The sequence below is a fragment of the Plutella xylostella genome, chromosome 29 (genome assembly GCF_932276165.1).
Source record: "Plutella xylostella chromosome 29, ilPluXylo3.1, whole genome shotgun sequence".
Lineage (NCBI taxonomy): Eukaryota > Metazoa > Arthropoda > Insecta > Lepidoptera > Plutellidae > Plutella > Plutella xylostella.
Window position 1 is genome coordinate 361,084 of NC_064009.1, and position 27,065 is coordinate 388,148.

General features: G+C 43.7%; 3 protein-coding genes across 12 annotated transcripts in view; 1 reads left to right on the forward strand and 2 right to left on the reverse strand.

The window, feature by feature from the left end:
* Window positions 1-1,416: 1,416 nt before the first annotated feature.
* Window positions 1,417-25,555, forward strand: LOC105387462 (protein virilizer). 4 transcript variants are annotated; one of them, XM_048631494.1, is made up of 10 exons: window positions 1,417-1,575; window positions 1,653-1,944; window positions 2,881-7,640; window positions 7,944-8,025; window positions 8,113-8,201; window positions 10,343-10,487; window positions 13,169-13,307; window positions 21,077-21,157; window positions 24,003-24,079; window positions 25,255-25,555. In XM_048631494.1, exons 1-10 carry the CDS (start codon window positions 1,513-1,515, stop codon window positions 25,320-25,322), a joined length of 5,796 nt encoding a protein of 1,931 aa, XP_048487451.1. In that variant the 5' UTR covers window positions 1,417-1,512; the 3' UTR covers window positions 25,323-25,555. The 4 variants fall into 4 exon arrangements, with proteins under 4 accessions (XP_048487451.1, XP_048487448.1, XP_048487449.1 ...); XM_048631491.1 differs by having other exon boundaries at window positions 7,944-8,201; XM_048631492.1 differs by lacking the exon at window positions 10,343-10,487 and adding an exon at window positions 10,976-11,121 and having other exon boundaries at window positions 7,944-8,200.
* LOC119692992 lies at window positions 13,489-20,613 on the reverse strand. 6 transcript variants are annotated; one of them, XR_007267999.1, is made up of 3 exons: window positions 20,300-20,613; window positions 18,597-18,752; window positions 13,489-15,083 (listed from the first exon to the last, which is right to left on the reverse strand). XR_007267999.1 is itself a non-coding variant. In XM_048631497.1 (2 exons), the coding sequence occupies exons 1-2, from the start codon at window positions 19,644-19,646 to the stop codon at window positions 15,078-15,080; spliced, it is 1,056 nt and encodes a 351-aa protein (XP_048487454.1). In that variant the 5' UTR covers window positions 19,647-20,288; the 3' UTR covers window positions 13,489-15,077. The 6 variants fall into 6 exon arrangements, 3 of the variants coding, with proteins under 3 accessions (XP_048487454.1, XP_048487453.1, XP_048487452.1); XR_007267998.1 differs by lacking the exon at window positions 20,300-20,613 and adding an exon at window positions 19,765-20,288; XR_007267997.1 differs by lacking the exon at window positions 20,300-20,613 and having other exon boundaries at window positions 13,489-14,589; window positions 15,013-15,083; window positions 18,597-20,288.
* A 513-nt stretch (window positions 25,556-26,068) lies between the features above and the next one.
* The window catches only part of LOC105387449 (E3 ubiquitin-protein ligase znrf2), a 103,050-nt gene continuing 102,053 nt past the window's right edge, over window positions 26,069-27,065 (reverse strand). For both annotated transcript variants that reach the window (XM_038118045.2, XM_048631733.1), the window contains exon 4: window positions 26,069-26,665. In XM_038118045.2, coding sequence (XP_037973973.2) covers window positions 26,608-26,665 — 58 coding nt within the window. In that variant the 3' untranslated portion in view covers window positions 26,069-26,607. The remainder of the gene's footprint in view (window positions 26,666-27,065) is intronic.

Sequence of the window (27,065 nt, forward strand, 5' to 3'; positions counted from 1 at the left end):
AAATTATAGGTCGTTCTCCCTCCCATACATAAATACGAAACCTTTTTCCCCAGTTTTTGGGTATATCTCCCCTCGCTGGCAACACTGGTTCTCACAGGTGGTTGATTGTCGGCAGGTAGCTAGTGACCGCGCTGCGGCGGCGGCGGCGGCGGCGAAGCCTCTCCATTATCACTACACAATGCCTCTGCTTTTTCTACTGAGAAATTATATGGGACTAACCAAAACACTAAACACCTCCGATTGAGTAGGTACCGATAGGTAAATACACTTACAGATAAGGATTAAGCTTTTTCCTTGTCTAGTTATGCAAGATGATTATTAGTTTAGATACTTAATTATTAAATTTAATACGTAAGTTGGTAGGTACTTATGTTATTCTTACAGCATAGCTGAGTACATAAATTACAAATAACCGGAAATATAATGTGATAATTACCTACTATAGGTACTGAAATAAAAACATAAAACTAATAGCAACGTTAGTATTTTAAACCATCGCCGACACTATTTTCAGCTGTATCTAGGTGGTTTTGTAAGGGCTGAAACATTAAGGTGGTCTTGGTAGAGGTCTGAATTTGAAGTCGTGTCGGTCAGGGATGAACACGTCCGTGTTTTTGTGTACATACTGTCCTTCTTAAGTGCCTCAACTCAAATAAAAATATAATTATTAATTAGTAAGTAAGTACTTAGCATATGTACTTAGCTAAAAAAAAAACCGGCACTGAAGGGAAACTACTTACGGAGACCCACGGCTAGACGGCTCGTTAAGCCGTGGGTGCCGGTTGCTGTTTTGGCAGCTCTATGTAGTCTGAGGCCTTCGTGCAGCTTGACAACATGTGACATTGACCACTAGCCGACAACCCTCTCAGCACAAGCTCACTTTTGTTGGGGTCCATCAACCCGCACTAGGCCAGCGTGGTGGAGTTGTGATGATGATGAAACAATCATGTTCCACAACCACAAACTGCTGGTGCAGTCCAGCATGTGTGGTTGTGCATGTTACCTGCGGTTATATGTTATCTCATTCGCATGTTCAATCTCCCTCCCGATCGTTTGATTTATAAGGGAAGAACCAAGTAGGTACCTAATAATAGATAAAAATAGTGAGTAGGTACCTACTTTAACTGCGCTAGCCAATGTAGGAAACATTGTGGCGTCCCTGTCAACATCCGTCCTTTGATATATCGGTGGTCCGGTCTCACGCTTTCTCATTACCAAATGCTTTACATAGTTGAGGAGCGGACACAGGGAGCATGTTTCTATTCTATTCTACCTATAAATGTACAATTTGTTGTAAAAAGAAATATTCCGAGGATCGTGAAGCGAATGTGTTTTCTTCGTATAACTGCCAAGAAAGTGGCCTGTGGTAAACGTCAACTGTCAAATGTGACGTACAAAAAAACCATCAAATTTGTCTATGGTTCTGGCTTTTTGTGTTGCGGCGACAAAAATAATCGAGTTTTCCTATTAAATAATGCAAATTATGACTTAAATCTTACAAAATACTACAATATGTCTTCATCGGACCAACCCGATCTCTTGTTCTTCGACACATTCTCTCACGACACCAGCGAGGTGAGTTGAACAACACCGCTGCTGTCCTACTTTTGTTGTCGTATTTAGTGTTATTTACTTCTCTTCTCTGTCCGCAGGAGTTGAATTTAGACCTGGTGCAGTTTCCAAAGTCAGTCTACGTCCGTGAGATCCGGATAATCCCGCTGGGCGCGCGCGTGGAGGGTGATTTCCCCGGCGGGGTGCGTCTGGGGGCTACGAACCCAACCAAGTTCCACATCGATTTCTTCGTGAATGACCTGAGCAAGCCCGGCGCGTCCACGTTCGAGGCGCTGGGCAGCCTCGACTACTGCCAGAATGGACAGATACACATGGAGTGCGCGGCCGGCCCGGAGGACACCCGCACTCCCACCGATGGGCTTGTGTTGAGAGGTTAGATCGCTTACTACTGGTATTATAAATGATTAATGTTGTTGTTGTGAGTCTTGTGTACTGTTTGTTTCGAAGTATTCAGCAAAGCAGCAAAATTTGTTGTTTGCTGTTGTAGATTTGAAAAGGTTATGGTTCTTTATTTTTTTGTTATTGTTGTTAAGAAAGGATTTTGCAGTATAAGCTCAGAGCAAGTGATGACCACAGACAGGAAAACATACTTTGGGACACCTCTGGCGTCCCACAAACTCATGGTATGTAATTGTTGAATTTTATTTTATTTTTAATTCATCATGATGAGAACAATAATTGTGTGTGTACTGTTGTTGTTATTATCTAGATTACAAGCTAACATAGTAAGGCAGTTGTTCCTCAATGCCAAGATATCGCATAATGCTTCTCTTTTGTTCACATGGAATGTAAATCTGTATGTTGTTAGTGGGTAGATAACAATAAAAACATTACCCTCCTCCTTCGGCAGTCAGGTAAAAAGAGCACTCATAATTTTAAGCTACCATAATATGTGTTTTAAAGTACCTACTGATAATAGTTATCAAGTTTCACATGATAAAATGTAAGTTTCAGAGGGTAAGTTAAAGATTTTTCAGTAGTAGTTGCGGATTTATTTCTGGTATTATTATAAATGTAAAAATAGATAAAGTTATGGTTTTTTATGCTTTATTTTGTGACTATTCATTAAAACAAATATATAATTGCAATCAAAACTGTATTCTACTCAAGTTGCAGACAGTCATGTATTGTTTGTAGGCAAATGGTTGTTGTGCTGAAACAAGAATGAAACCTAATACTAGAATAGATTAAAGCTTTGAAGATGGTTTATTATGGACTAAAAAAGAACGAGAGAAAAAAATGTATGAAAGAGTACTGTATGTTGAAGTAAAATAGGTGTAACTAAATAAAAAATCTTTCTCATTTCAGGTTTATACACAACTATCACCCTGGCCGTCTATGGAAACCTGACACAGGTGATCCCGGAAACCCCACCTATTGGGACCAGTGTCCCACCTCCCTCGGTGCCCAAGCAGGCTCTGCCCCGGGAAGTGGCTGCCGTCCCACCGACCAGCATCCCACCACCACCAGTAGAATGGACCCAAGAGGCACCCAACCCCATCCCAACATACACCGGGCAAGTGGCCGCAGCCATGCCCGAGGTGTACGGCCCTCCAAACTATCCACCGGATAGCTACGACAACCAGATGTACCGTGCCGATTACTATGATGCAGAAGCTCCAAAGGACCCTAGAACTTATCATATGGAAGGTCCCGAGTGGGATAAAGAGAGAAGGCTGAGTGCCGAGCGAGACAGACAGAGTCCTCGGTCTGAGCATGACAGAGACAGGGACAGGGATAGGAGAGATGGCAGAAGCCGGAGACGGTCGCTGGACAGACGCAGCCGGGAGTCGTCCCGACTGCGGGACCGGAGTCGTGAGCTGGACCGCCACGACCGCCTGCACTCGCGGTCCAGGAGTCGGGACCGCGACTACATCGTGAAGGGAGAATACCGCCCCCGCACTCGCTCGCGCTCCAGAAGCCTCGACGGCAGACTAAGGTCCTCTGAACGAGATTGGGACAGGTCTTCGTATAAAAAAGATGATTACAGACGCCATCGCGATGGCTCCTATGAAAGATCTAGAGCTGGATCCTATGATAAAAGATCTGGCTCCTACGAACGACGCTCACCTTACGACAAGCGAGCGCCGTCCTACGAAAGAAAAAGATTATCTCCCTACGACAAAAGAGGATCGTCTTACGAAAGAAGAGCTCCTTCGTACGAGAAGCAAAGCACGTATGACAAGAAGCGACACTCGCCGTACAACCGGATCCGCGGGTCAAGCTACAGCAGTCGCTCCCCGAGTCGCGAAGACCCCCGGAAGCGGCCGCGGACGCCGCCCGGCGAACGAAGACCTCTGTCGCCCAGAGAAGGAAAGGTCAGTCCTACTACCTCTATAAGATCGGAGACGGGAGAGTTCGACAGAAGCGGCAAGCAGATACCCCGGGTCGAGTTCTACCATCAGAGCTACAGACAGAAAGCTGTGGCGTCTATTAGAAGCCCTTCGCAAGAACCTGAAAATCCACCGTTCATTGAAGCTCAACATTCAAGTCTGGTCACCGTGCAAATAGTGGACACGCCTCCAGTTGTGAAACTTCCAATAGAATCTCCAGGGAGAAACGTGGATGATGAGAAATCAATGGATGCTGAGCAGTTTGAGCCGATTCTCTCAGATGAAGACATTTGCGATGATCTGGAAGCGCCGGCGTATATGGACGTCGATTACGATGTTAATGAATACTGCGGCGTTGATGACATCATCAAATACTATAATCCATTCAAAGCAGAATGGGTTCAATACGAAAATATGAATAAAATACATCTAGTAGCTCCAGTAAAGAAAGATGGCGTAAAAGACGTTATGAATGCAAGTTTTGAAGAGCTATGCAGTACGAATGCTGATCTGTTCAAAATATCCGAGTTAACTAAAGCATGTAAGGGAAAATTCTTTGCAAGCACTTTTGCAGAAATAGACAATGCGAGTAGAGAGGACTGGGTGCACCAGTGTGAACAACTGTTTCTATCCCTGACAAGTCTGTGCAAGACCAGCGATATCATCCTTCGTATATTTAAAAATCTCGACAAAGCAGAAGAGCCTGACGAATTTAATGACATCTACAATTTACTCATAATATTTACTAAAATAGGATTAAGTTTTGACTCGGCCCTTGCCCAGCAGCAACCCACATACAAAGTGAGGCACATGAAGTGTGGCATCAGGTTAGCTGAAGGATTGTTGTCCCACAAAAACAACGGACAAGTGACCAAAATCCTCCTTAGTATTGGAATCAATATACCGATGCAGCTTCTGGAAATGTATTCCAAGGAATACATGGCACTGAGTATTAGACTGATGATACTAAAGAGCTTGAATGCTGCGCTTTCCTCTAAGGAGGCTGTGGAACATTTTATGCAGAAAGCCGTTTTCCCGAGGTTCGGTAAAAATGACGACAGTGAGAGTGGACCGAAAAATGGCTACCAAGCACTGTTAGCTATAATGCAAACCAATCCCCTTGCCAGAATCAAGTTCTCTGTGAGTGCTTTGATAAAGAAACTAAACATGTACGAACTGTTGGAGAAACTTCATGAGTTAGTTCTGAAAATGAACAAATCCACAGCAGAAGATAAACCTGATGAAGAGGTGGAACTGACGGAAAAAGAAACTGATTTTATTGTGGATTCTCTGGGAGAAATACTGTACATGTACCGGTCGCAATGTTTCCACATCTCACAGCCCAAGAGGTTCCTGCCAGTCTCGGCACAGTTTGAAATCAACAAGGAGTGTTCCAACGAAATCTTACTGGAATTCTTCAACATCCATCGCATATTGGAAGTGTGCCTTTACCTCCTGACTGCCCCATCAACCTGTAACAACTTGGTGGTGACGAGTCCTATCCACGATTTCCTCTACGAACTCATACACTCGCGTAATGGATTGAATTTCCTGTACAAAAACATGGATTTGAGCGAACTGATATTCAAGATTCTGGTGCAACCGTACGGACAGCAAAACGCTGAAGACTTCGTCTACCTTCACGACACCAGCAACTACACAGAACTACAAATCATTGGACTTGAATTGGCGTACAGACTCAAATCTTTGTACTATTTGGAGTCAATCTGCGACATCCAGGCGGGCCAGCCCGATGAGAACGAGCTGATCGATAGATTGCAGTCTCTGTACTGTCTCAGCTTCGGTACCGTCGGCAAAACCGCCGTCCCCGACGTCATAGCCATGGGGGACAATGCCGAGTGCCTCATGGAAGTCTTCGAAAGAGATTTGAAAGGGAAAACCAAGACGGATTCGCCGCCGAAGCAAAAATCACCAGCTAAAGGCTATGCGATAGAGCTGATAGTTTTAGCAGTAAGATTCTCGGCTGACGTGCCGTTTTTGAAGAAGTTTGGGCCCAGGATTTTGAATGTTGCGCGGGAGCATGATAGGTTCGAGCCGAGCGTTTCAAGCGTGTTGCAGGAAGTGGTCCCGTACTTGACTCCTATTGAAAAGACTAACTTATTGTCTGGAGACGACATGGTTGAGTGTGTGGAGATCATTAAGACAAGCGCGGAGCATGCGCCAGATTTGCCCGGAGAACTCATGACGTGTCTGCGAATCTTGAGGCATTTCTGCATCTCAGACTACAATGCCAACATCACTGTAGCCACAGAGTCGTCCACTGATGAATACGTGGAACTGAAGTACAAATACAGCATACTACAGCTGTTTTCCTTGGACGGAGTGGCACATTTGGCGGGGATCCTCGATAGAATCGCAACGCACTTCGATCAGCCGAGCATGCATACGGCATTCTTCGCTTCAGTAAAAGGGCTTCAGTTGGCGCAAATGTTGCTGCCATGTTTGCGATTGTTGGACGAAATGTTGGCCAGAGTGGTGCGGTGTCGCGGCTCCAGATTCCGAGACCTCACGGCCGCTCCAGTGTTGTTGAAAACTTATGGGATTGCGAAAACGTTTCCGGTAGGGTCGGTCGGGTACGCAACAGCCAGCAAAGCGGCCGAAGCGGCTGTCAGAGCTCTCTTAGCGTATTCACAACCGATAGCCGATGACGCTAAAGACGGAGACTCGATACGAAGAGGACCTTGGACTTCCTTGTGCTCCGAAGTTATTTCCTACACTATGACGGCTCCTTACACCTTTGTCCCCGGCCTATTGGTCTTCTCAGAGCTTCTACCTCTACCCCTACCGATGCAGACAAAGATACCACCCACAGAAAGAGAGTTGGCAGACGCATTCAACGAGCGAAGGCTGTGGTCGGCTCACTTACACGCGCTGTCGAATGACTTGATCGACATGATCCAGATCATCTGCATGTCGACTTACCGGCCCGTGGTCCACATGTTGCGGAGAGTGTGTGTACAAATAGCAGACTTGGCCCCCAACACCGCCGCCACCGTGGCCAGGGCTGCTATAGGAGCGGTGACGAAAGAGTTGAAGGCCGGAGAGCCAGCCAATGGCAGCGCAGCGAGGGTGTTGAGTTTCTTGGCATGTTTAGTTGCGCACGCGCCGGTCAAATGTGCCGTATTGCATGCTATTAACAGCGGTGGCCCGAAGGCGGCTGACGTTCAAACCGCCCTTTGCGGTGTCCTAGGCCTCTCCAACACTTCCCACGAACACGCAACGGCTCAAGAGTTTGCCGCATTAGCCCTAGCAGGGTTATGTGATGCGGAAGTCACGCTGACACCCCTAAGCGCACCCGCAGAGAAAATCGTGGCCAATTCGCTACCGAACAGAGAAACGTTATCAGCAATACTAGACGCGACTGCCGACTGCCTCGCGTCGCCCAACAGAACCTGCTCAGTCGCCTCTTCGATCCTTCGAGCATACTTCGTACTAACAGAACACGAGTACGGCTTCCAACAGTTTCGAAAATTCGCGGCGAAAAAGCGCGATCTTTTGGGCTCGTTTTTCAAGTGGGTTCTAGAAACGGCCGGGGAGGATAAGCTCGAGTGTCTGAGTCTGTACGTGGACCTGATCAGGATACTTCGTTTGGAGGAGGGCGAGGGTGCGGTGGGGAGGAGGTCTACTCTGACTCCGCATGATGTGGCCGACATGGTGGGGTATACTCCGGGGGAGGAATCGCATCCGGCGCTGGCTATGGAGAGCATTTTGAAGGTGAGTTGTCTTTTTATTGCTGATTTATATCATATTCACATCATTTGTAGAGGTGACCGGATGGTGCAAACGGTCAAATTAATAGGCCATAAACTTTTAATTGTTACATTCATCGCAAACACAGCCTTTCTGGACCTACACAAGTACAACTGTGAGTTTTGTTGTTGTGTTTATGTGTATCTACATATTTTATTATTTTCTCCAACTCGTACCTTACTCCACTTCTCAGTTCTACATTTACCACACAACTTCTCTCTCCTCTGTACCCATTCTAACATCTTCCATCTCTCATGTTTCTACCAGGAGCGCAACATAGACGAAGAGGTCATCAGCAACTGTTCCCTCATCCCCCCTCTCCTCCACGACTTGCCCCCGCTGTCGCCCCGCGCGGGGGCGGATCCCCCCTCACCCCCCGCAGCCCCCGCGGACCCCCTGGTGGCGCAGTTCGCGGGGCGCGCGGGGCATGCGGGGGGCGCGGGGGCGGAGGAGAGGCTGACTAGTAGCTATTGGCTGGACGTGCCGCCGAGACATCATGAGGAGGAGGTCAATGATGGGGAACTGGTGAGTTAAAGTTTGTTTTGTTGGTGTAGTTATGTTTCAATTAACTTTAGAGCTTTTTTGTAGTATGAATCTGCACTAAGAATAACATAATGTCCTAAGCATATAATTCTAGAAGTGGGATCTAGGTGTGTTTGAATCGAGCACCATGCGGGTACCTTTCATTATCATTGTTTACAGTCTGATAAGTATTAATTTAATATTGTCATCGTATTTTGTTTTGCAACCCAACCCTGTCTTTGGCTGGATGCGAAAAAAAGGACGCATATGACCATAAAAAGCTAACCCTGATGATGTATCATTATCATCATTATTAACCTACCTCTACTCGGGAGTTAGGCTGGCTGAGCTGAAATCAAGGGGACATCAGGGTACTGACATACGGTCAGCTGCATAAGGCATAAGTAGCGTGTGTGTGTGTGTGTGTGTATAAAAAAAGAGTGGATAGCTACTTATGCTTTTTCATACCCAAGTAATCATTCAAAATTGAAACCACTGAGCCACGTGATATCCCTGTGGCTTCCACTATCCCTCTCACTTTCAATCTCCGATCGGCCAACACCATGTCGTGAATTTTTTCAATCATTTAAGGTGTAGAGACCTCAACTGGGTGCCATGAACGTCCGGCATCTTCCGTACTTGTATGGCCAAAACGGAATTCAGTAAACCACTTTTTACCATAGATATTGATGGTGCAGAGTCCCCATAATCTTTATCAAGCTTAGCCTTGGTTTCAGTGATGGTTTTTTTCCGTAAAAAATCATGCTTAGTGAGCACAAGAAATTCAGTTTTTTCAATTAGGTTTTTAAATCACGCTGTAGTTGCTAAGAACGCTGTGATAAATAGTTAGCTCTGCTCATATTGTTATAATAATTATTATCAAGCTTATAAGTATTGTATACTAACTAGTTTTAAGTCTTTTTTTGAAAAGATGGCTCAGGAGTTTCTTGCCTCCGTTCTTCTCCTTAGACAGAAAGAGTCCCCCTTATCCGAACGGAGAGTAGTTTGTAAAAATTGTCGTTCATCAGAAAATTTTATATTTTTACGATGTTGTTGTTGTCGTCCTAAGGTACCCCAGTGGTACAGAGGGCCTTCACGAGAGTGCGCCACGCCGTCCTGTCCTCAGCAACCGCTCTGGCCTCCGTCCAGCTCAGGCCTTGCGCTCGCAGCTCGCCGTCCACTGTGCGCCGCCATGTGTGCACGGGGCGACCGCGTCTCCGATGGCCTCCTAGCGGTTTCCACTCGAAAGCGATGCTTGCCATGTTATCGGCTCCCCTTCTTATAGTGTGACCGATCCATCTCCATTTTCGCAATGCGATTTCTTGCTCTATGGGCGACTGTTTGCACACTTTCCACAGGTCAGCGTTGCGGATTGTGTTCGGCCAGAAGATGCGGAGGATCGACCTCAGGGATTTGTTGACGAACACTTGTATTTGGTTCATCAATCCCTTAGTCACTCTCCACGTTTCACAACCGAACAGCAGAACCGACTTCACCACGGAGTTGAAGAGGGAGATTTTCACGCGACGCTTGAGTACGTTGGAGTCCCACACCGATCTTAATTGTGCGAAGGCAGCTTTCGCCTTATTTATTCTAGCTGCGACATCTTCGTCTGCCCCACCCTGGCTTGTGATCGTGCTGCCAAGGTACACAAAGCGAGGGACAGACTGCAGGCTCTCGTTATCCAGTACAAGTGGATCGGTCTCGGTCGGGTTTACGCGCATGTCCACAGTTTTTTGTCGGTTGATTCGCAAGCCCATCTGGCCAGCAGCAGTTTGTAGTTTCTCTAGCTTTCCTTCCAACTGGGCTAGTGTTGGCGATATCAACACTATGTCATCCGCGTAATCGAGGTCCTCCAGAACACTTGCTCCCCAACTGATTCCTTGGACATTGGTGGTCAATTTTTACGATGAATAAAATTTTTTGAGTTTGAGTTTGGGTGTAAAACACAAACCAAGTGACGTAACTTGTCCAAATTTTGACAGATGTCAGCTGACAGTTGCCTGTTGACAGGAGCAATGTTGTTCTTTCAGTTAAGTGGCGGGAAATTATTATAAAATTATAAAAGTCACGGACTTATTGACCCTCCCTCGTAGAATAGAACCTACCTCTACCTCTTGTTAACCTACCCCCTCTCTCCACAGGTATCATGCGACATAATGGCGGTAGCGGTGTCAGCCCTGGCGGCGGGCGGCGCGGCGGCGCTGGCGAGCTGCGTGCGGCGACTCGCCGGCGCCGTGGACCGCGCCGCCGCGCCCGCGCGCGCGCCCGCACACGTACCCACTGCCGGTGAGTGTTATGGACTATACTACTATGTAGACTACGTGAACCTTCCTATTAAGCAACCACAGACCTATATGACTAGATGCTACACACATTATTACGCTAAGCTACACACACATCATGCACTCATTTCTATGAGAACCACGCGTGCTAAAATTAGACACTGATAATGACAGCTAGCCAAAACTAAATGTATGAGAACCAAAAGTTGATCATCTTTTAACACGCGCAGTACGTAGGTACACTTGGGGAATCTAGTGTCATATACCTACGTCCGCGTCCGTGTAATCAACACTCGATTTTAAGAAAACACAGCGGAATCCATTGTAAAGTTTCAAAGATCTAAGCATATTATGCAGACAGATGTGGGAAGCGCTTGTGTTTTATACAAGGTATGTAGTGATTCCGGTGGCTGAATATTTACCATACCTAAGCTTTTTAAGCTCTTTATATCAAACCACAAGGTTCCTGGCGGTATAGCATATAGGTCTCCCGGTATCATGCGACATAATGGCGGTAGCAGTGTCAGCCCTGGCGGCGGGCGGCGCGGCGGCGCTGGCGAGCTGCGTGCGGCGACTCGCGGGCGCCGTGGACCGCGCCGCCGCGCCCGCGCGCGCGCCCGCACACGTGCCTACTGCTGGTGAGTGTTATAGACTATACTATACACATAATCCTTCCTCTTAAATAGCGCTCTATTTTAAGAAAACACAGCATAATCCATTGTAAAGTTTAAAAAATCTAAGCATATTACATGGAAGTAGAAAAAAGACGGAAGGAATCTCGCAAACTAAAAAATGTAGCACAGCAATGGCGGCGACATGAGAGTGTTTGGGTGTGACGTGATTGGCACGCGGCGGCGGACTGACTTATTTTGAGTGTGAATGGGTGTGTTTCGGGTTCGTAGTAACAATGAAACTGACTTACTTTGGGTGTGAGGCATTTCTTTAGTTAGCGAGATTCCTTCCGTCTTTTTTTCTACTTCCATGGTGGGAAGCGACTATGTTTAATACTATGTAGTAATTCCGGTGGCCAATATTAAGCATACCTACGCTTTTGAAGCCCTTTATATCAGGCTGCAGCGTTCCTGGCGGTATAGCCTATATCTCTCGGTATCATGCGACATAATGGCGGTAGCAGTGTCAGCCCTGGCGGCGGGCGGCGCGGTGGCGCTGGCGAGCTGCGTGCGGCGACTCGCGGGCGCCGTGGACCGCGCCGCCGCGCCCGCGCGCGCGCCCGCACACGTGCCCACTGCCGGTGAGTGTTATAGACTATACTATTAGACTACGTGAATCTTCCTATTAAGTAACCACACACCTATATGACTAGATGCTACACACATTATTACTCTAAGCTACACACACATAATGCACTCATTTCTATGAGAACCACGCGTGCTAAAATTAGACACTGATAAAAACAGACAGCTAGCCAAAACTAAATGTATGAACCAAAAGTTGATCACAATAATTATGATCAACCTTTCGACACGCGCAGTAGCCACACTTGGGGAATATAGTGTCATATACGTCTGTGTAATCAAATAAAACACAGCAAAATTAATTTTACCTATAGTTTCAAAGATCTAAGCATACAAACCCACTGATGTGATTCTGGTGGCCAATTTTCAACCATACCTTCGCTCTTAAGAGTTCCTGGCGGCATAGCATAGGTCTCTCGGTATCGTGTGACATAATGGCGGTAGCGGTGTCAGCCCTGGCGGCGGGCGGCGCGGCGGCGCTGGCGAGCTGCGTGCGGCGACTCGCGGGCGCCGTGGACCGCGCCGCCGCGCCCGCGCGCGCGCCCGCACACGTGCCCGCTGCCGGTGAGTGTTACTAAAAACATTTAGACACTGTTCCACAGGTGTTTGGCGCTGGGAAGTACCATTCGAAAAACTATTAAACGTTTTTGTGGTTGTGCAGTTCTATTATATTCTAGTGGCCAATTCTCAACCATTATAAAAGTACCTACGTAATAGGGCATGCAATACCGGTAATATTTTCAATACCGGTATTGAGTTCCGGTATTTGAACTCAATACCGGGATCCCGGTATTAATACCGGTATTAGACTTCCTTGTTATAAATGGCATATATTTTGTTTAAACATCGTATAGGGCAAAATACAACAAGAAAATGCAATCAAATTCTGTATTATGTAATATTTTTTACGAGAAATGAGTATTCGAGTTAAAATTTTAGGACGCATGGACAACAAGTAGGTTTCCAAGGGCCAAAAACCGCATGTAACGGTTAAAAACAAGTGCGCTTTCATAGTATATAGGAGCACAAGGCTAACTATATTTTAATCGCTTGATTTATTGCCTAAAAAATGTCCGATTCCGGTATTACTTCAATACCGGTATTAACTTTCAATACCGGTATTGAAAAAAACCGGTATTGCGGTATTGCATGCCCTACTACGTAATCAAGGGTAGGGGGTAGGTAGGTAGGTAAAGTAATGGCATCGTCGTGTTGGACGCAGATCGCGAAATAGTCACGTTTATCTAAGTACTTAAAGATGCCATGCCGTCATTAGATCCTCCTGAAGCCCGTTGGTATGTGCTTTGGTTGCTGAATCTCAAATGATGCCCTTAAAAGAATTATCTAGCGGTCTACCGCTAGATCATCTCTAAATGACGACGATGAGGAGCTTAGGTACACAATATTAAACATATTTTTTCTCCCACAGTGTCAGTAGCACGAGTCCGCAGCGAGACAGCGGACGCGTTCCGCTCCCGCCCGCCCAACACGAGCCGCCCGCCCTCGCTGCACGTGGACGACTTCACCGCGCGCGCCGCCGCCGCGCCGCCCGCCCGCCCTCACACCAGGTATGTGTGACACAGAGCCGCTTGCCCATCATCAAGCATGACAGGGTTAGAACCGTCTGAGCCTAACACCAGTCCAGCACCACCAGCCGCCCGCATGGCAAGTGTTTGGACCGCCTAAACCTAGTAGCAATTTCAAAGTTGACTGAAGGGGATGACTCGTGGTTGTGAAGGAAACCGCGTGTTGGTAATACTGGATACTAGTTTATTGTTGCTTGTACAGCGAGGTCCCGTGGAAAGAGGCCGAGACTCCGCCTGTAGCGGCTTATATGTTACCACCACCTCCGACACTGCGCCATCTAGCAGGATGTATAGGAACTTAATAGTGTAGTAATGCTTAATAATCGATCTATGCAAGTAGCCTGCGAGATAACGCTGTGTTTACATAGGAAACTAAGTAGTTAAACCTTCTAATTTATAGATGGCGCTAATATATTGTTAACACAGTTAACATGCTGCGCCCCAAGATTCTAATTAGAAACTAGTTAGGTATTTGGTTTCGAATGGCGCTTATGCCCAAATAATAATTTATTTATCTGTTATTACCTACCTATCTAAGGAAATGAAACTCATGTTATTAGCACGTTTAATTCAATAGTTAGATGGTACTAATATAACAGATTTAATTAAGTAGTTTTCGAATGGCGCTTATGCCCAAATAATAATTTATTTATCTGTTATTACCTACCTATCTAAGGAAATGAAACTCATGTTATTAGCACGTTTAATTCAATAGTTAGATGGTACTAATATAACAGATTTATATTAAGTAGTTACTTATTTGTATTTTTAATATTTAAATTTCGAATCTAAATCCTAACGACTACGAACTATTTACAATATTGAAGCCTAACCTTTATTTAATGTGTAAGCTAAAATATTCCACAACCTATCATATTATCGGTAACTAATAGACCAAAATTGTTAAAACTGAACTATACGGGTATTAAATGAGATTTAACTAGTTATAAGTTATTTGATTGTTACAATAAAAGGCATTTTAACATGTAATCGGTAATGGACAGATATTGTTGAATGCTCTCTTGATTATTCCACGCGCCGTGCGCATCTCTGCGACCCGCGTGATGCCGTCGCGACCCGGGCAGCAGCCGACGATGCGTCCCAGCCTCCACTGGCAGGGCGGCAGTCGGTCATCTTTGATCAGCACAATGGTACCCACGTCGAGTCCGGCACCCTTGCAGCTTCTCCATTTCGTGCGTTCTTGAAGCAGTCCTATGTAGTCTCTTGACCATCTTCTCCAGAAGTCGCATTGGATCTGCTGCAGCTGTTGGTAGTGAGATAAGCGGTTTGTAGGTACATTTTCATATTCGTAGTCGGGCAATGAGATAAGTGTCCTACCAATCAGGAAATGAGCTGGCGTTAAAACTGATATCTCGTCTGTATCCGAATTTGGTAAAGGGCAGAGCGGACGAGAGTTCAAGATACCTTCCACCTGGGTAAGTATAGTACTAAATTCTTCGTAGGTTAATAGGGCTTGGCCTAGAACTCGTTTAAGATGAAATTTACAGCTTTTAACGGCCGCCTCGTACAAACCCCCCATGTGTGGAGTGTAGACAGGTATAAATTTCCAATTTATTCCCTCATTTGCACAAGAAGCTATTATTTCGCTCGAACATTCGTCGATAAATTTATAAATTGCACATAATTCGTTATTGGCCCCATGAAAGGTAGTGGAATTATCACTCACTATTGTTTTTGGTATACCTCGCCTGGACGTAAACCTTCGCAGCGCAGACAGGAAGAGCTGAGTTTCTAGACCTGAAACTAACTCTAAGTGAATTGCCTTTGTCGAAAAACAAATAAAAATTGCTATGTAACATTTGTATGACCTGTAACCACGCCCCCTTTTGTCCCTCACCGCAAAGGGTCCTGCATAATCAATGCCAGTTGTGAGGAAGGGCGGTGCTGGAGTTACTCTTGACCTTGGTAAATTACCCATTATCGGTGAGTAGATCTTCGGACTGTTCCTGAAGCACGTTATACATTCTCGTACAACCTTATTAGCGACGATCTTACCGTGTGTCGGCCAATATCTCTCGCGGACAGATGAAAGTAATAACTGTGGCCCTGCATGCATTAATCTTATGTGTTCTCCACGCATTATAAGAATTGTTAGTGTGTGTGAGTGATGTGGAAGTATTGGGTGTTTTTTATCGTAATTGTATGAGGACTGTTCCAGGCGTCCCCCTACTCGAATAATCCCATTTTCCATAAATGGTTTCAAACACAATATGTTTGATGTTTGTGGTAGTTGTTTACTATTTTTTAGTAACTTGTACTCCATTTGGAACGATTCTGTTTGTGCAAATCTAATTAATTCGAGCAACGCATGTCGCATTTCATCTACTGATAAGACCCCGACTATTCTATTGTTCGGATGTCTAGAGTTGTGAATGAATCTTCGCATGTAAACAAATACTCGATTGAGTTTATTTAAGTTAGAATATTTTTTTATTAAGTTTGTAATTAACTCGCTTGACTTGTTTGTACTTATATTACAATGTGTCTCTTGTTCAGTTTCGGGTAACGTTATTTCCGTTTTGGGTAGTTGAAATGTAGGCCACTTCTCGATGGGCTCGGAAAGCCAGGAGGGCCCCTGCCACCATAATGAACTACTACCTAACCTTTCAGCAGCTAGACCCCTAGATAACAAATCCGCTGAGTTGTTACCAGAAGAGACCCAACGCCAATCATCGATGTTTGTAATTTTTTGTATGTCATTTACTTTATTTTTTACGAATGTGTTTAATTTTTGTAGTGGTGATTTTATCCATGCTAATACTACATTTGAATCTGACCAGAAGTATTGTTTCGTCCATTTAAATTTAAGCGCATTGTTTACGTCGTCAGACAATGCGGCTAACAGCCAGGCAGCTCGCAGCTCTAATCGTGGAATAGTTTCCTCACGCGCAACTCTCGATTTCGCGCGCAATAATCGAACCATAATCCTGCCCTGTTTATCTATAGATCGTATGTATATAACGGCCCCATAAGCGGTCAAGGACGAGTCTGAGAATCCGTGCATTTCTATGGTTATGTAATCATTGATAACGACTCGCCTTGGAATAGATAGTGTGTCTAACGTAAACAAACTGTTATAGAATGTTTCCCATTCATTAATTAATTGAATCGGTAGTTTTTCATCCCAATTAAACTTTAATTTGAAAAGTTTATGTATGAAACATTTCGCAATGATAATTACTGGTCCTAACATACCTAACGGGTCGTATATCGACGAGGCTATAGATAAAACGTAACGTTTTGTTATTGATTTTGACATTGGTTCCCGCTTTAATCTGTAACTTAATCGATCCTCATTATTATCCCATACAATACCCAATACTTTGTGTGTGTTATTATTATCTTGACCTATCGGGGTGGTTATGTATGTGTCATGTGTGGTACTGTGACTTACCTCGTTTAAGATGGTTTTCGAATTGGATTTCCATTTTCTTAATTTGAAATTAGCTGTGCTCAGGATACGGTCGACCTGTACTGAGGTCTCTGCTAGCCTGCGCTCGTCGTCGTCGCCGTGAACGTAGTCGTCCATCAAAAATCATGCTGTATCGCGGCGGATGCTAACGGGTACTCACCTTTGTTTTCGTTCGCTAGTTGCGTCAGGCACCGCGTCGCTATATACGGTGCACATTTCAGACCAAAACTGAGACTCGTTAATTTGTAGGTGAGTAGTGGGTCAGTTTGTGTTTCACGCCATAGAATGCATTGTAGGTGACGTTGGTCTTCTCGAACATATATATTTTTGTACATTTGAGCTACATCTGCGATAACGATGTATTTGTGTTTTCGAAATCTTAACAAAATGTTCGTTATTTTGTCCTGACTGATTGTACCTTTGAATTGAATATCGTTTAATGACATCCCTGAACTAGTTTTATGGGAGGCATCAAATACGACCCTAAGTGGTGTCGTAACCTTTTCGCTATTAATTACCGCGTGTTGCGGTAGGTAATTACATGGTTGAGTGAAATCATCATTTTTTATCATAAGGCCCTTTTCTTGCAAATCCCTCATACAATCGACATATCTTTCTTTAAATTCGGGGTTTTTCTGAAATTTCGACTCTAATGTAATAAATCTTTTATAGACCGCGGGACGAGACTGACCGAGGGAAGAGATAGGCAACCTTAACGGTAAATCTACCACAAAATTACCCTCAGACGTGCGTGTGTGCTTATTGAATATTTTCTCACACTGTATAGTCTCATCATTGGGTAAGGTTCTTGAATCGAACTCATTTGTATCAAATAGCGATTTCATTTGTGTATTCGACACGAAATTACACCTTACTGACTGTGGCGGCGGGCTGGCGCCGGGAATCGAACCCGTGACCACCCAGCCGAGTCGAGTTTTTTGCAGGGTCGGTTGTCCATCTCCCAGGCGGTGTCGTCCTATGCAGAGAAGCTCGAAAAATAACTCTGCACCTATTATCATATCGACTTCACCTGGTTCGTGATAGAAGTCATCGGCTAAGTTGAATCGTGGTGGGATTTTTAAAGACGTGGCATTGATCTGTGACGGTAACTTACAGATGGTAGGTACAATTAGACAAGACAACTCACCAGTAAATTGGTTATCTTTCGACTCGAATGTAATTTTACACCTTTTTTCGATTATCGTGCTATTTTCGTTAAAGCCTAACACCTCCATGTTTATGTGTTGTGTAGGTAGGTTAAGTTTGTCGTATGCTTGTTTCGTTATGAAGTTTGATTGTGAGCCTGAGTCTAATAGTGCTCGGAATGTGTGTAATTGGTTATTTTTATCGAAAACATTGATTTGTGCTGTCGACAACATCACTGTTTTGTTCGGTAATAGATTGTCATCGGTTTGACATAACGTAGTGTTGACTACTTGATTGGTATGCAAATTTATCGACTTTGATTCGTTTGTACCTACGCATCCAGTTGGTTTGGACTCGTAGGTATACAGGGTAGTTGGTTGTGTTTGTGCGCTCGGTTGCGAATATGTATTTGGCTGAAGTTGTGTGTTTGTGTGTGTGTTTGAATGAGTAATGTTGGATGATTGGACATGTAGAAGCGTATGATGCTTACCTTTACATATTTTGCAAGTGGTAGCTCTGCAGGTCGGCAGTGTATGTCTCGTACTCAGGCAATTGTAACATAGCCCTAATTTTCTCACGACTCGAATGCGTGAGACCTCGTTTAGGGCTAGAAATCTTGGGCATTGGTTAATATAATGCCCCTCCTTACAACTTGGACACTGATTATTGCTAGTATAAGGTTTAGGTATTACCCTTGAACTCGTGGGACTTGCGGTGCCGGTGTGGGAAGACGTAGTTACGAAGGCCTTCCTCGCGGGTATAATTTGGGCGTCACTGGGTCCATGAGGCTTGCCAGGGTCCAGCGACTCCAGATGGTCCGCTTGGTCCTTCAGAAAGGTCCGGAAATCCTGTAATGTAGGCAATTCACCAGAGTCAATTCTAGAGATCCGGTTGGCTACTTTGTCCCATTTACTTTGCAATTTTTTATCGAGTTTTTGGTTTAGAAAAAATATCACTAACATATCCCAGTTATCGGTTGGAATATTCAGTGATCTTATTATTCTAAGGTTTTTAGAAATGTTATCGGATAATTTTCTTAAAGCTGCGGCAGTTGTGGGGACATAATCGATGTTAAATAATTCTTTCAAATGATTATTGATTAATGATTTCGGGTTGTTGTACCTTTCGCATAATAATTGCCAACCTATCAAAAAACTTTCTTCGGAATATTCGAGGGAACTAACGACTTCAAGTGCGCTGTCAGTCAAACAACTCTTTAGGTACTTAAATTTTTGAATTGACTTTAAGTTCGATTGGTTAATAAGAGCGTCGAAGCTGTCTCTGAACTCGACCCAATGTGTTTTATCACCGTTAAACGACGGCAATGAAATTTCTGGAAATTTAATCGACTGACTACCCTCGGTTAACGGCGAAGAACTTTCATTGTTGGACGGGTTCAGGATCGTGTTGTTATGGTCGGAACCATTTACATTTTGTATGGATTTACCTAGAGCTACGTTCTTAAAATAACCGTCTTCAAATAATTCCCTTTCTGAGATTTGGTTGTCTACGTCTGTGGCCAATGTTTCTATTCTAGTTTGTACAATCTCGAATTCTTCAAATACTAGTGACATTCTAGTTATCCTAAGATCTAATTCTAATAATTGTTCGGCACTTAATTCTTCTGTAAGACCAGATACATACTTCTTAAAACTGGTTAATTTACCCTTTATGACGCCGCGCTTCTTAATTAAATCCTTTAACTCTAAGTTTTCTAGAACTAATTTATCTGAATTTGCCATTTTAATTTAGAAAATTAGCAATCGAAAAAATTATATACGGTAGGTAGGTCTGTAGGTATCTTGAATTCGTAATTAGCGGGAAGAGAATTGCCTAGCTCAAAAAACTGATGGTAGGTACTTATCTCTTGTTGTCGCTCGCTGCGTGTGGCCGTCCTCGTGCGGCCTCGGTAGGTGACTTCTTGTGTCTTGATGCTCCTTCCCTCTGGTAGACCTCGTGCCACGTGTCGTCGCGGTGCTCGTTGCCTCTGGTAGACCTCGTGCCACGTGTCGTCGCGGTGCTCGTTGCCTCCGGTAGACCTCGTGCCACGTGTCGTCGCGGTGCTCGTTGCCTCTGGTAGACCTCGTGCCACGTGTCGTCGCGGTGCTCGTTGCCTCCGGTAGACCTCGTGCCACGTGTCGTCGCGGTGTCGGTGCTCCGCGGGTTGGCTCGCAGTTTTTGCAAGCCCCCACGAACCTTTGGTGTGTCTCCGCGTGCTTCTCCGTTGTCCACTGCTCCTCCTTACTTGAAATTTTTGCGCGTTCGCTCGAATCTGCTTGTCTTTGTCGCCGATGCCTCGGGCCGTCGCCTATCGCGCAACGAAACCCCAGCCCTCTAACGACCGACTTCACGGGATTGCACTCCTTTCGACTCAGATTCGAGAACTAGGGGTCACCACATGAAGGGGATGACTCGTGGTTGTGAAGGAAACCGCGTGTTGGTAATACTGGATACTAGTTTATTGTTGCTTGTACAGCGAGGTCCCGTGGAAAGAGGCCGAGACTCCGCCTGTAGCGGCTTATATGTTACCACCACCTCCGACACTGCGCCATCTAGCAGGATGTATAGGAACTTAATAGTGTAGTAATGCTTAATAATCGATCTATGCAAGTAGCCTGCGAGATAACGCTGTGTTTACATAGGAAACTAAGTAGTTAAACCTTCTAATTTATAGATGGCGCTAATATATTGTTAACACAGTTAACAAGTTTTAAAGTTGAACCTGAAAAGCTTTTTGATATGGCGCAGCGTCAGCGGCCAGATGTTGATATTGCAGCCTGATGTTTGTTGATGAAGAAACATGTGAATGTTTAAGCACGCTGTTACTGAAATTACCAATTAACCCTACTTACACATATCTACCGATCTTCATTCATATCGTCTTTGTATCCTAAGATCTTTCAATATACTTAATAACCGACATATACTACACAAAATTTGAATTTTGTGTTTGTCGGAGTGGTTTGCATCAAATATTTCATCGTATTTAAATGCTCGCTTGCTTGCTCTATTACTCGCTTGCTTTAGTAAAACGGCAGAGCAAGACGGCAATAGATTTAAATGCGTTTAAATAATTGGTGCAAGTCACCCTAAATCTCCCAACCCAACATGTACAAGATGTAAAGTTCACAATATATTTATGAATATAAACAATCCTCTTTTGTTGTCCCAGGGGCATGCGCCGCGGCATCGCGGTGTCGGACCGCGGGCGCTTCGCCTCCGCCACGCCGCACCACCCGCACTACCGACATCTGTGAGTATATTGTGTTGTACACATGTAGCGTGGGACGCCCTCCGGGGTGCCTAGTCTGTGTCAATCTCGAATATTTACGACTCTTGTCGATAAGTTATTCGATTGGCAGTTCACCAAAATTTGTGTGAATTTAGAAACTAATACAACGCATTAGTGATGTAACGAATATTCGCATTCGCATTCGCGAATATTCGCATATTTTTGGATATTCGCATTCGCATTCGCATTCGCAAAAATTTGTGCGAATGTTTTGCGAATGTCATGTATTAATCCTAACTAATATTATAAATGCGAAAGTAACTGTGTCTGTCTGTCTGTCTGTCTGTTACTCTTTCACGACAAAACTACTGAACGGATTTGAATGAAATTTGGTATACGTACGGTCTAGACCCTGGGAAAGAACATAGGCTACTTTTTATCCCGGAATTCCCACGGGAAAACTTTTTAAGGCGAAGCGAAGCGCGCGGGAACAGCTAGTTAGAAATAAACTATTTGAAAATAATGGTACGTGAACAAAATCAAAATCCATTCGTTTATAACCTTTTTATTACAAGTAACCTTCTTAATGACATTTTCAGTCTTTACTTTATCATTTGGTATTATTTATAATGTTAAATCTGTCGAATGATTGAACAAAATTGAGACTAAGTTCCGATACGCACTGAAATCGTGTTCAGTGTCACTGTCAGCCATATTATTATAATAATAATAAATATTTATTATCAGACCACATAGTCCATAGTAAGTGTTAGTAACAATGAATCTTAATACTAGGTTAGGCTAAATACAAACACAAACACATTAATATATTTATTTACACACCCTATTTTGAAACACTGAGTACTGATCCTACCCTGTTCCAGTTAAGTACTATTATATTGTGTGAGAACCGTTAAGGCTCGTTTACACAGTGCGAGCTGCTGCCTGGCCAGTAGACAGCTACTCGGTTTGTGTACTCGTACGCCAGTAGCTCGGCTCGCCTTTGCTGTCTACACGACACCCAGTCCCATTGCGAGTCAAGTCGTGGCGTAGCACACAAAAAAACACGGTTTCCACTCACAACTGTCCGGCTGGCACTGGCGAGCTACTGCCGAACGCGTCCAAACGATGCGAGCGACGGCCGAGCTGCTGTCATGGGCGAGTTGCTGCCGGCGAGCAGGCGAGTGAAAACAAAAAATGTTGAAGTAACGAATGCGAGCTACTGACCAACTCGCACGTACGAGTTACTCGTAAGTTACGTCCAAACAGTGCGAGTTACTGCAGTGCAGCTACTCGGATGGCTGACTCGTACGCTAGCTCGCACTGTGTAAACTAGCCATTACTGTCATTATCATCATCATCACGACCCATTACGTCCCCACTGCTGGGGCACGGGTCACCTTCCAATGAAAGAAGGGGTTTAGGCCTAGTCCACCACGCTGTCCTAGTGCGGGTTGGTGGACCCCAACACAAGCAAGCTTGTGCTGAGAAAGTTGTCGGGTATCTAAGTGGACAAGCCGACTGTCAGATGTTTTCAAGCTGCCCGAAGGCCTCTGACTAGGCTTAACGACTGCTGCCGAAGCAGCAACCGGGACCCACGGCTTGACGTGCCGTCCGAAGCAAGGAAGCGTCCAGAAAAAAAACACTTGAAATCGGTCACCGGTCACCCACCCAATCACTGACCGTGTGTTGTTTAACCTCAGTGATCAATTACGATCACTGAAGCTAGCTCGACTACGGACGCTTCAAAAAGTGTAGCTACTTTATTTAAAAAAACCGGCCAAGTGCGAGTCGGGCTCGCGCACAAAGGGTTCCGTAGCAGCAAATATAATAAACTTTAAATCAACCTATCTCAAAAACTATAAGAGATACTTTGATCAAACCAAAAATCGTTGAAAGAGTTAATTAGCATGCATCACCTCTATTTTTTTTAGAATTTTATACCCCGTAGTTATAAAAATAGAGGGGGGGGGACATACTTTTTACGACTTTGAGAGCTGATATCTCAAAAACCGTTCACTTTAAGAAAAATGTTTTTTAGAAAACTTTATATCATTTTAAAAGACCTTTCCATTGATACCCCACACGGGTATGTACATCGAAAAAAAAAATTTCATCCCTCAGTTACATGTATGGGGGGCCCCACCCCCAATTCTTTTTTTTACTATTTAGTGTCATATTTTTGTAGCGGTTCATACAACACATATTCCCATCAAATTTCATCACTGTAGTACTTATAGTTTCCGAGTAAATCGGCTGTGACAGACGGACAGACGGACAGACGGACATGACGAAACTATAAGGGTTCCGTTTTTGCCATTTTGGCTACGGAACCCTAAAAACTGTGTCTATTATTTGCTAGTTTTATTCGGAATGCGCCTAGAGCAGCAAAACATACAAATGGCGCCAAATTTGAACACCAACTGAATATTCGCATTCGCATTCGCGAATATCGAAATCAGATATTCGCATTCGCAATCGCATTCGCGAATGTTCAAAAACACACATTCGTTACATCACTACAACGCATACTACAAATATACTCCTATTGAATTACCTATCGATAGTATCGATAGAGTCGACAATATTCGTGATTCGCACACTGATGAACTTGAGCCGGGTCCACATTTGTATAATTTATTTATCCGTATCGAAGACTCAGCCCCGCGCCGTATTATGATCGCTAGTTTATTAACGAGACGTAATATTTGTCATAATAAATGCACACAAACAAATAAAATTAATATTTTTTGCCTGAACCTGTGTAGTTACTTTATTTCTAAGTTGTTTCTGTGTATTAAAACAAATGTTCTCCATTCATTCCACATTGTATTCCCATTACTAAATCTGGTTATTCCCCTCACAGTCGCGGCCGCGGCGGCGCGTGGGACATGGGCGCGCAGCACTTCGGCCACTTCCCGCCCGCCTCGCAGTACATGATGGGTGAGTCACTTGCCGACTATAGCTTAGCATGATGGTGATCTAGACCTACGTCAGCTATTGCAACACCCAGGCTTGCTGCTCCAATTTACTCTAGCTGAGCTGAAATTAAGGGGATATCTACAAAGATTAGAGCCACGTACAGGAACTTCGCCTCATCTCTGAATAGAATACACACTAGACCTAGGCTTGCGTTTGTCATCGTTGTTAAAGGATTAGCAAGCCAGTTTAGGCGCCAGTCGCTGACTCCCTAGAGGCCTAGAGCATGCCGAAAATACCATATCGCTCGAAAAAAGAGAGAGAGAGAAAAAGAACTGCTGGACATCTGCCAATCCCTTTTTCAACATCACCAAAGGTTAACTGGGAGAGAATGCTACTCGCATTAAGTTCGGCTTTGTACCAATTTACTTTGTGCAATGAAGAATTTAATAATAATAATAATCTTTAGTATATTTCTTAAGTTCTAAGTGGATTATTTACAATTAATATATACTTACTTATCTTAACAAAACACTCACATCTTGCACTATACTCCCAATCCCATGACTGCATTACTAATTTGCCCGGGCTACATCAAATCAATGAGCCGAGCACGAAATATATCTTTCTCCAAATGAAATTAAAGTCTCTCCCGGAATATGTTCGTTGCGCGGGAAACATTAAAATTGGCAGTGACACAGTAGCGGGATGCAGGTCACCTGCAGCTATCGATCGGGTCGACGACCCCTCCCGGCCGTGACGTCACAATCACACGAGCATTGAGGCGGGTCAGATAAATACGTGTTTCAAATCTCTTGATGTGTGTTCGGTAAATGTTTCGTCATAAATTCGAGAACATTTATTAAATGAAAATGTATAATATGGCATTGTCTTGGATGGTTGTTGTCGGTAACCGATTATACTATACTTAACTGACTGTGGTTCCAAATTTTGCAGAATATCTAGGGCTAAAAGTTTATGTCGAGTCTATTTCTCCATGATCCATGATAATAATATAGCTCAATAGGTTTTGTTCATTGTCGTAACCCTCTTTCGGTTTTCTATTTACCATCTGTCAGTAAGATACTTACCTCAGTTTCATTGTGACCAAGTATTCAACCTATAGGCTGGTTATGGTTTATGTATACTGAATATTAACTTACTCTTAAAACATACTTACGTATTGTTTAATTCCCCAGGAGGCGGCATGGGCTGGGGCGGTGCGCGGATGCAACGAGGACCGAGACACAGGTCCTTCATGAGATAGACATTCTACTCCAACGTATTACACCTATTGTTTACCAACTATCCCTACCGATTCAGTGAAAGTATATCACAAGTAACTCTATTATCTATTGACCCGAAGAACTTACCATCAATACTTAGACACACGTTAAACGCGGTGAAGAGGTTGTCAAAATCACACCCATTAAAAGTAGTTGAATGTTTTGGATGGTCATATTGAATTAGTAGAAATTCTCTAATTATAAATCTATGCAGGTTACAATCAGAGTGACATTAAGGGCCTGTTCCACAATGTCTGGTTAGTGGCTACCCGTCGGATAAAATACATACTGTCCCTGTCTAAAAAATAATGACAGAGAGTGACAGCATGTATTTTATCCGACAGGTAGCCACTAACCAGACATTGTGGAACAGGCCCTAAGAATCCTCAACTATTGCGTAGAAATGCCAAATATCATGGAATATGGTAATGGGAGTATCAACTTGACTCAAAACTCAATACAGAATTTAAATAAAAATATCAACCTACCTATAATAAGTACCTAATTTAAGTAAATTATATGTAAGGAATAAATAGAAAATATAAAATCTAAAGTAATATGTTTTATTTACGAAAGCCTTTGATAAAATTTATTCAAACAAACTAAGGTATTTGTGTTTAATCATACTTTTTTCTCCCGCAACAAATATTGACTTAAAAGTAATATTAGGCACATAATTATATGTATACGAATTTGAATTTGGACGAAGCAATAAAAACTAGCGTCGAAAATTTAGAAACAAAGCAACTTTATTTATCAAGATGAAAAAGATCAAATCATATATTAATAATTATACATAAGCTTAATAAACAGATATGTAAACTGCTCTATAAGATCACAGTACGCTAACAGAACTCTCTTACTTATGTCTCAATCACACACATACATGCTCCCTATACATACATAATACAATACATACACGTTATTATTTAAAAAACAAAATCGAAAAAAATACAAATAAAATTCAAACTTTAACTAAACCGTAACGATGTAAAATTTACAATAATATATTCATTAATATTAATACTCCACCGAGAATTTTCCCCATTATTATAACTATAATAAATGTCTTTGTAATTTAGTTGTTTATTATTCATTAAATGGTAAACTTGTCACTAGCACATTATTTACACTGCCCGTGGGCTAAGTCTGTTCATTGTATAAAACTATCACTCGCGCATGGCACTAGGCTGGGCCGGGCTGGCTGGCGGCTTGGCTTGGCTGGACCAGAGCTTGGCTTGGCTGGGCCGGCTGGCTGGGGGCGCACTAGTCGCCAGGGTGCTCGGGGCACGATCTGTTCACTTCGAACCATTGGTCTATACACCTGAAACAGAAATATAAAATATGTTAGGGCATTGGAAATGTTTTGTGAGATTTAATTATGGAAGGGTTGTGTTGACGACGCCACGACGCCTTATTATGAGGCCCCATGTATATAGTTTGAATTTGGAACCTTTTATTGTTTATTGTTTATAGTTTATGTCATTGTGACTTTGCTAGATACTTTTACACTATTATTCTCATTCATTGTAAATAAAACCACCAAAAGACCATGTTCTATTATTCTTGCACCTCAACAACCAGCTGCATCGTTAAAAGGTTGTTTAATTGTTGCCTTTGACAAAACGTCGTCTGTTTCATTTGTAAAGAACATTTGCTTATAGGGAGTCGATGTAAACACTATAATTATTTATGTTAACTATATTGCTGTAATGGCAATCATT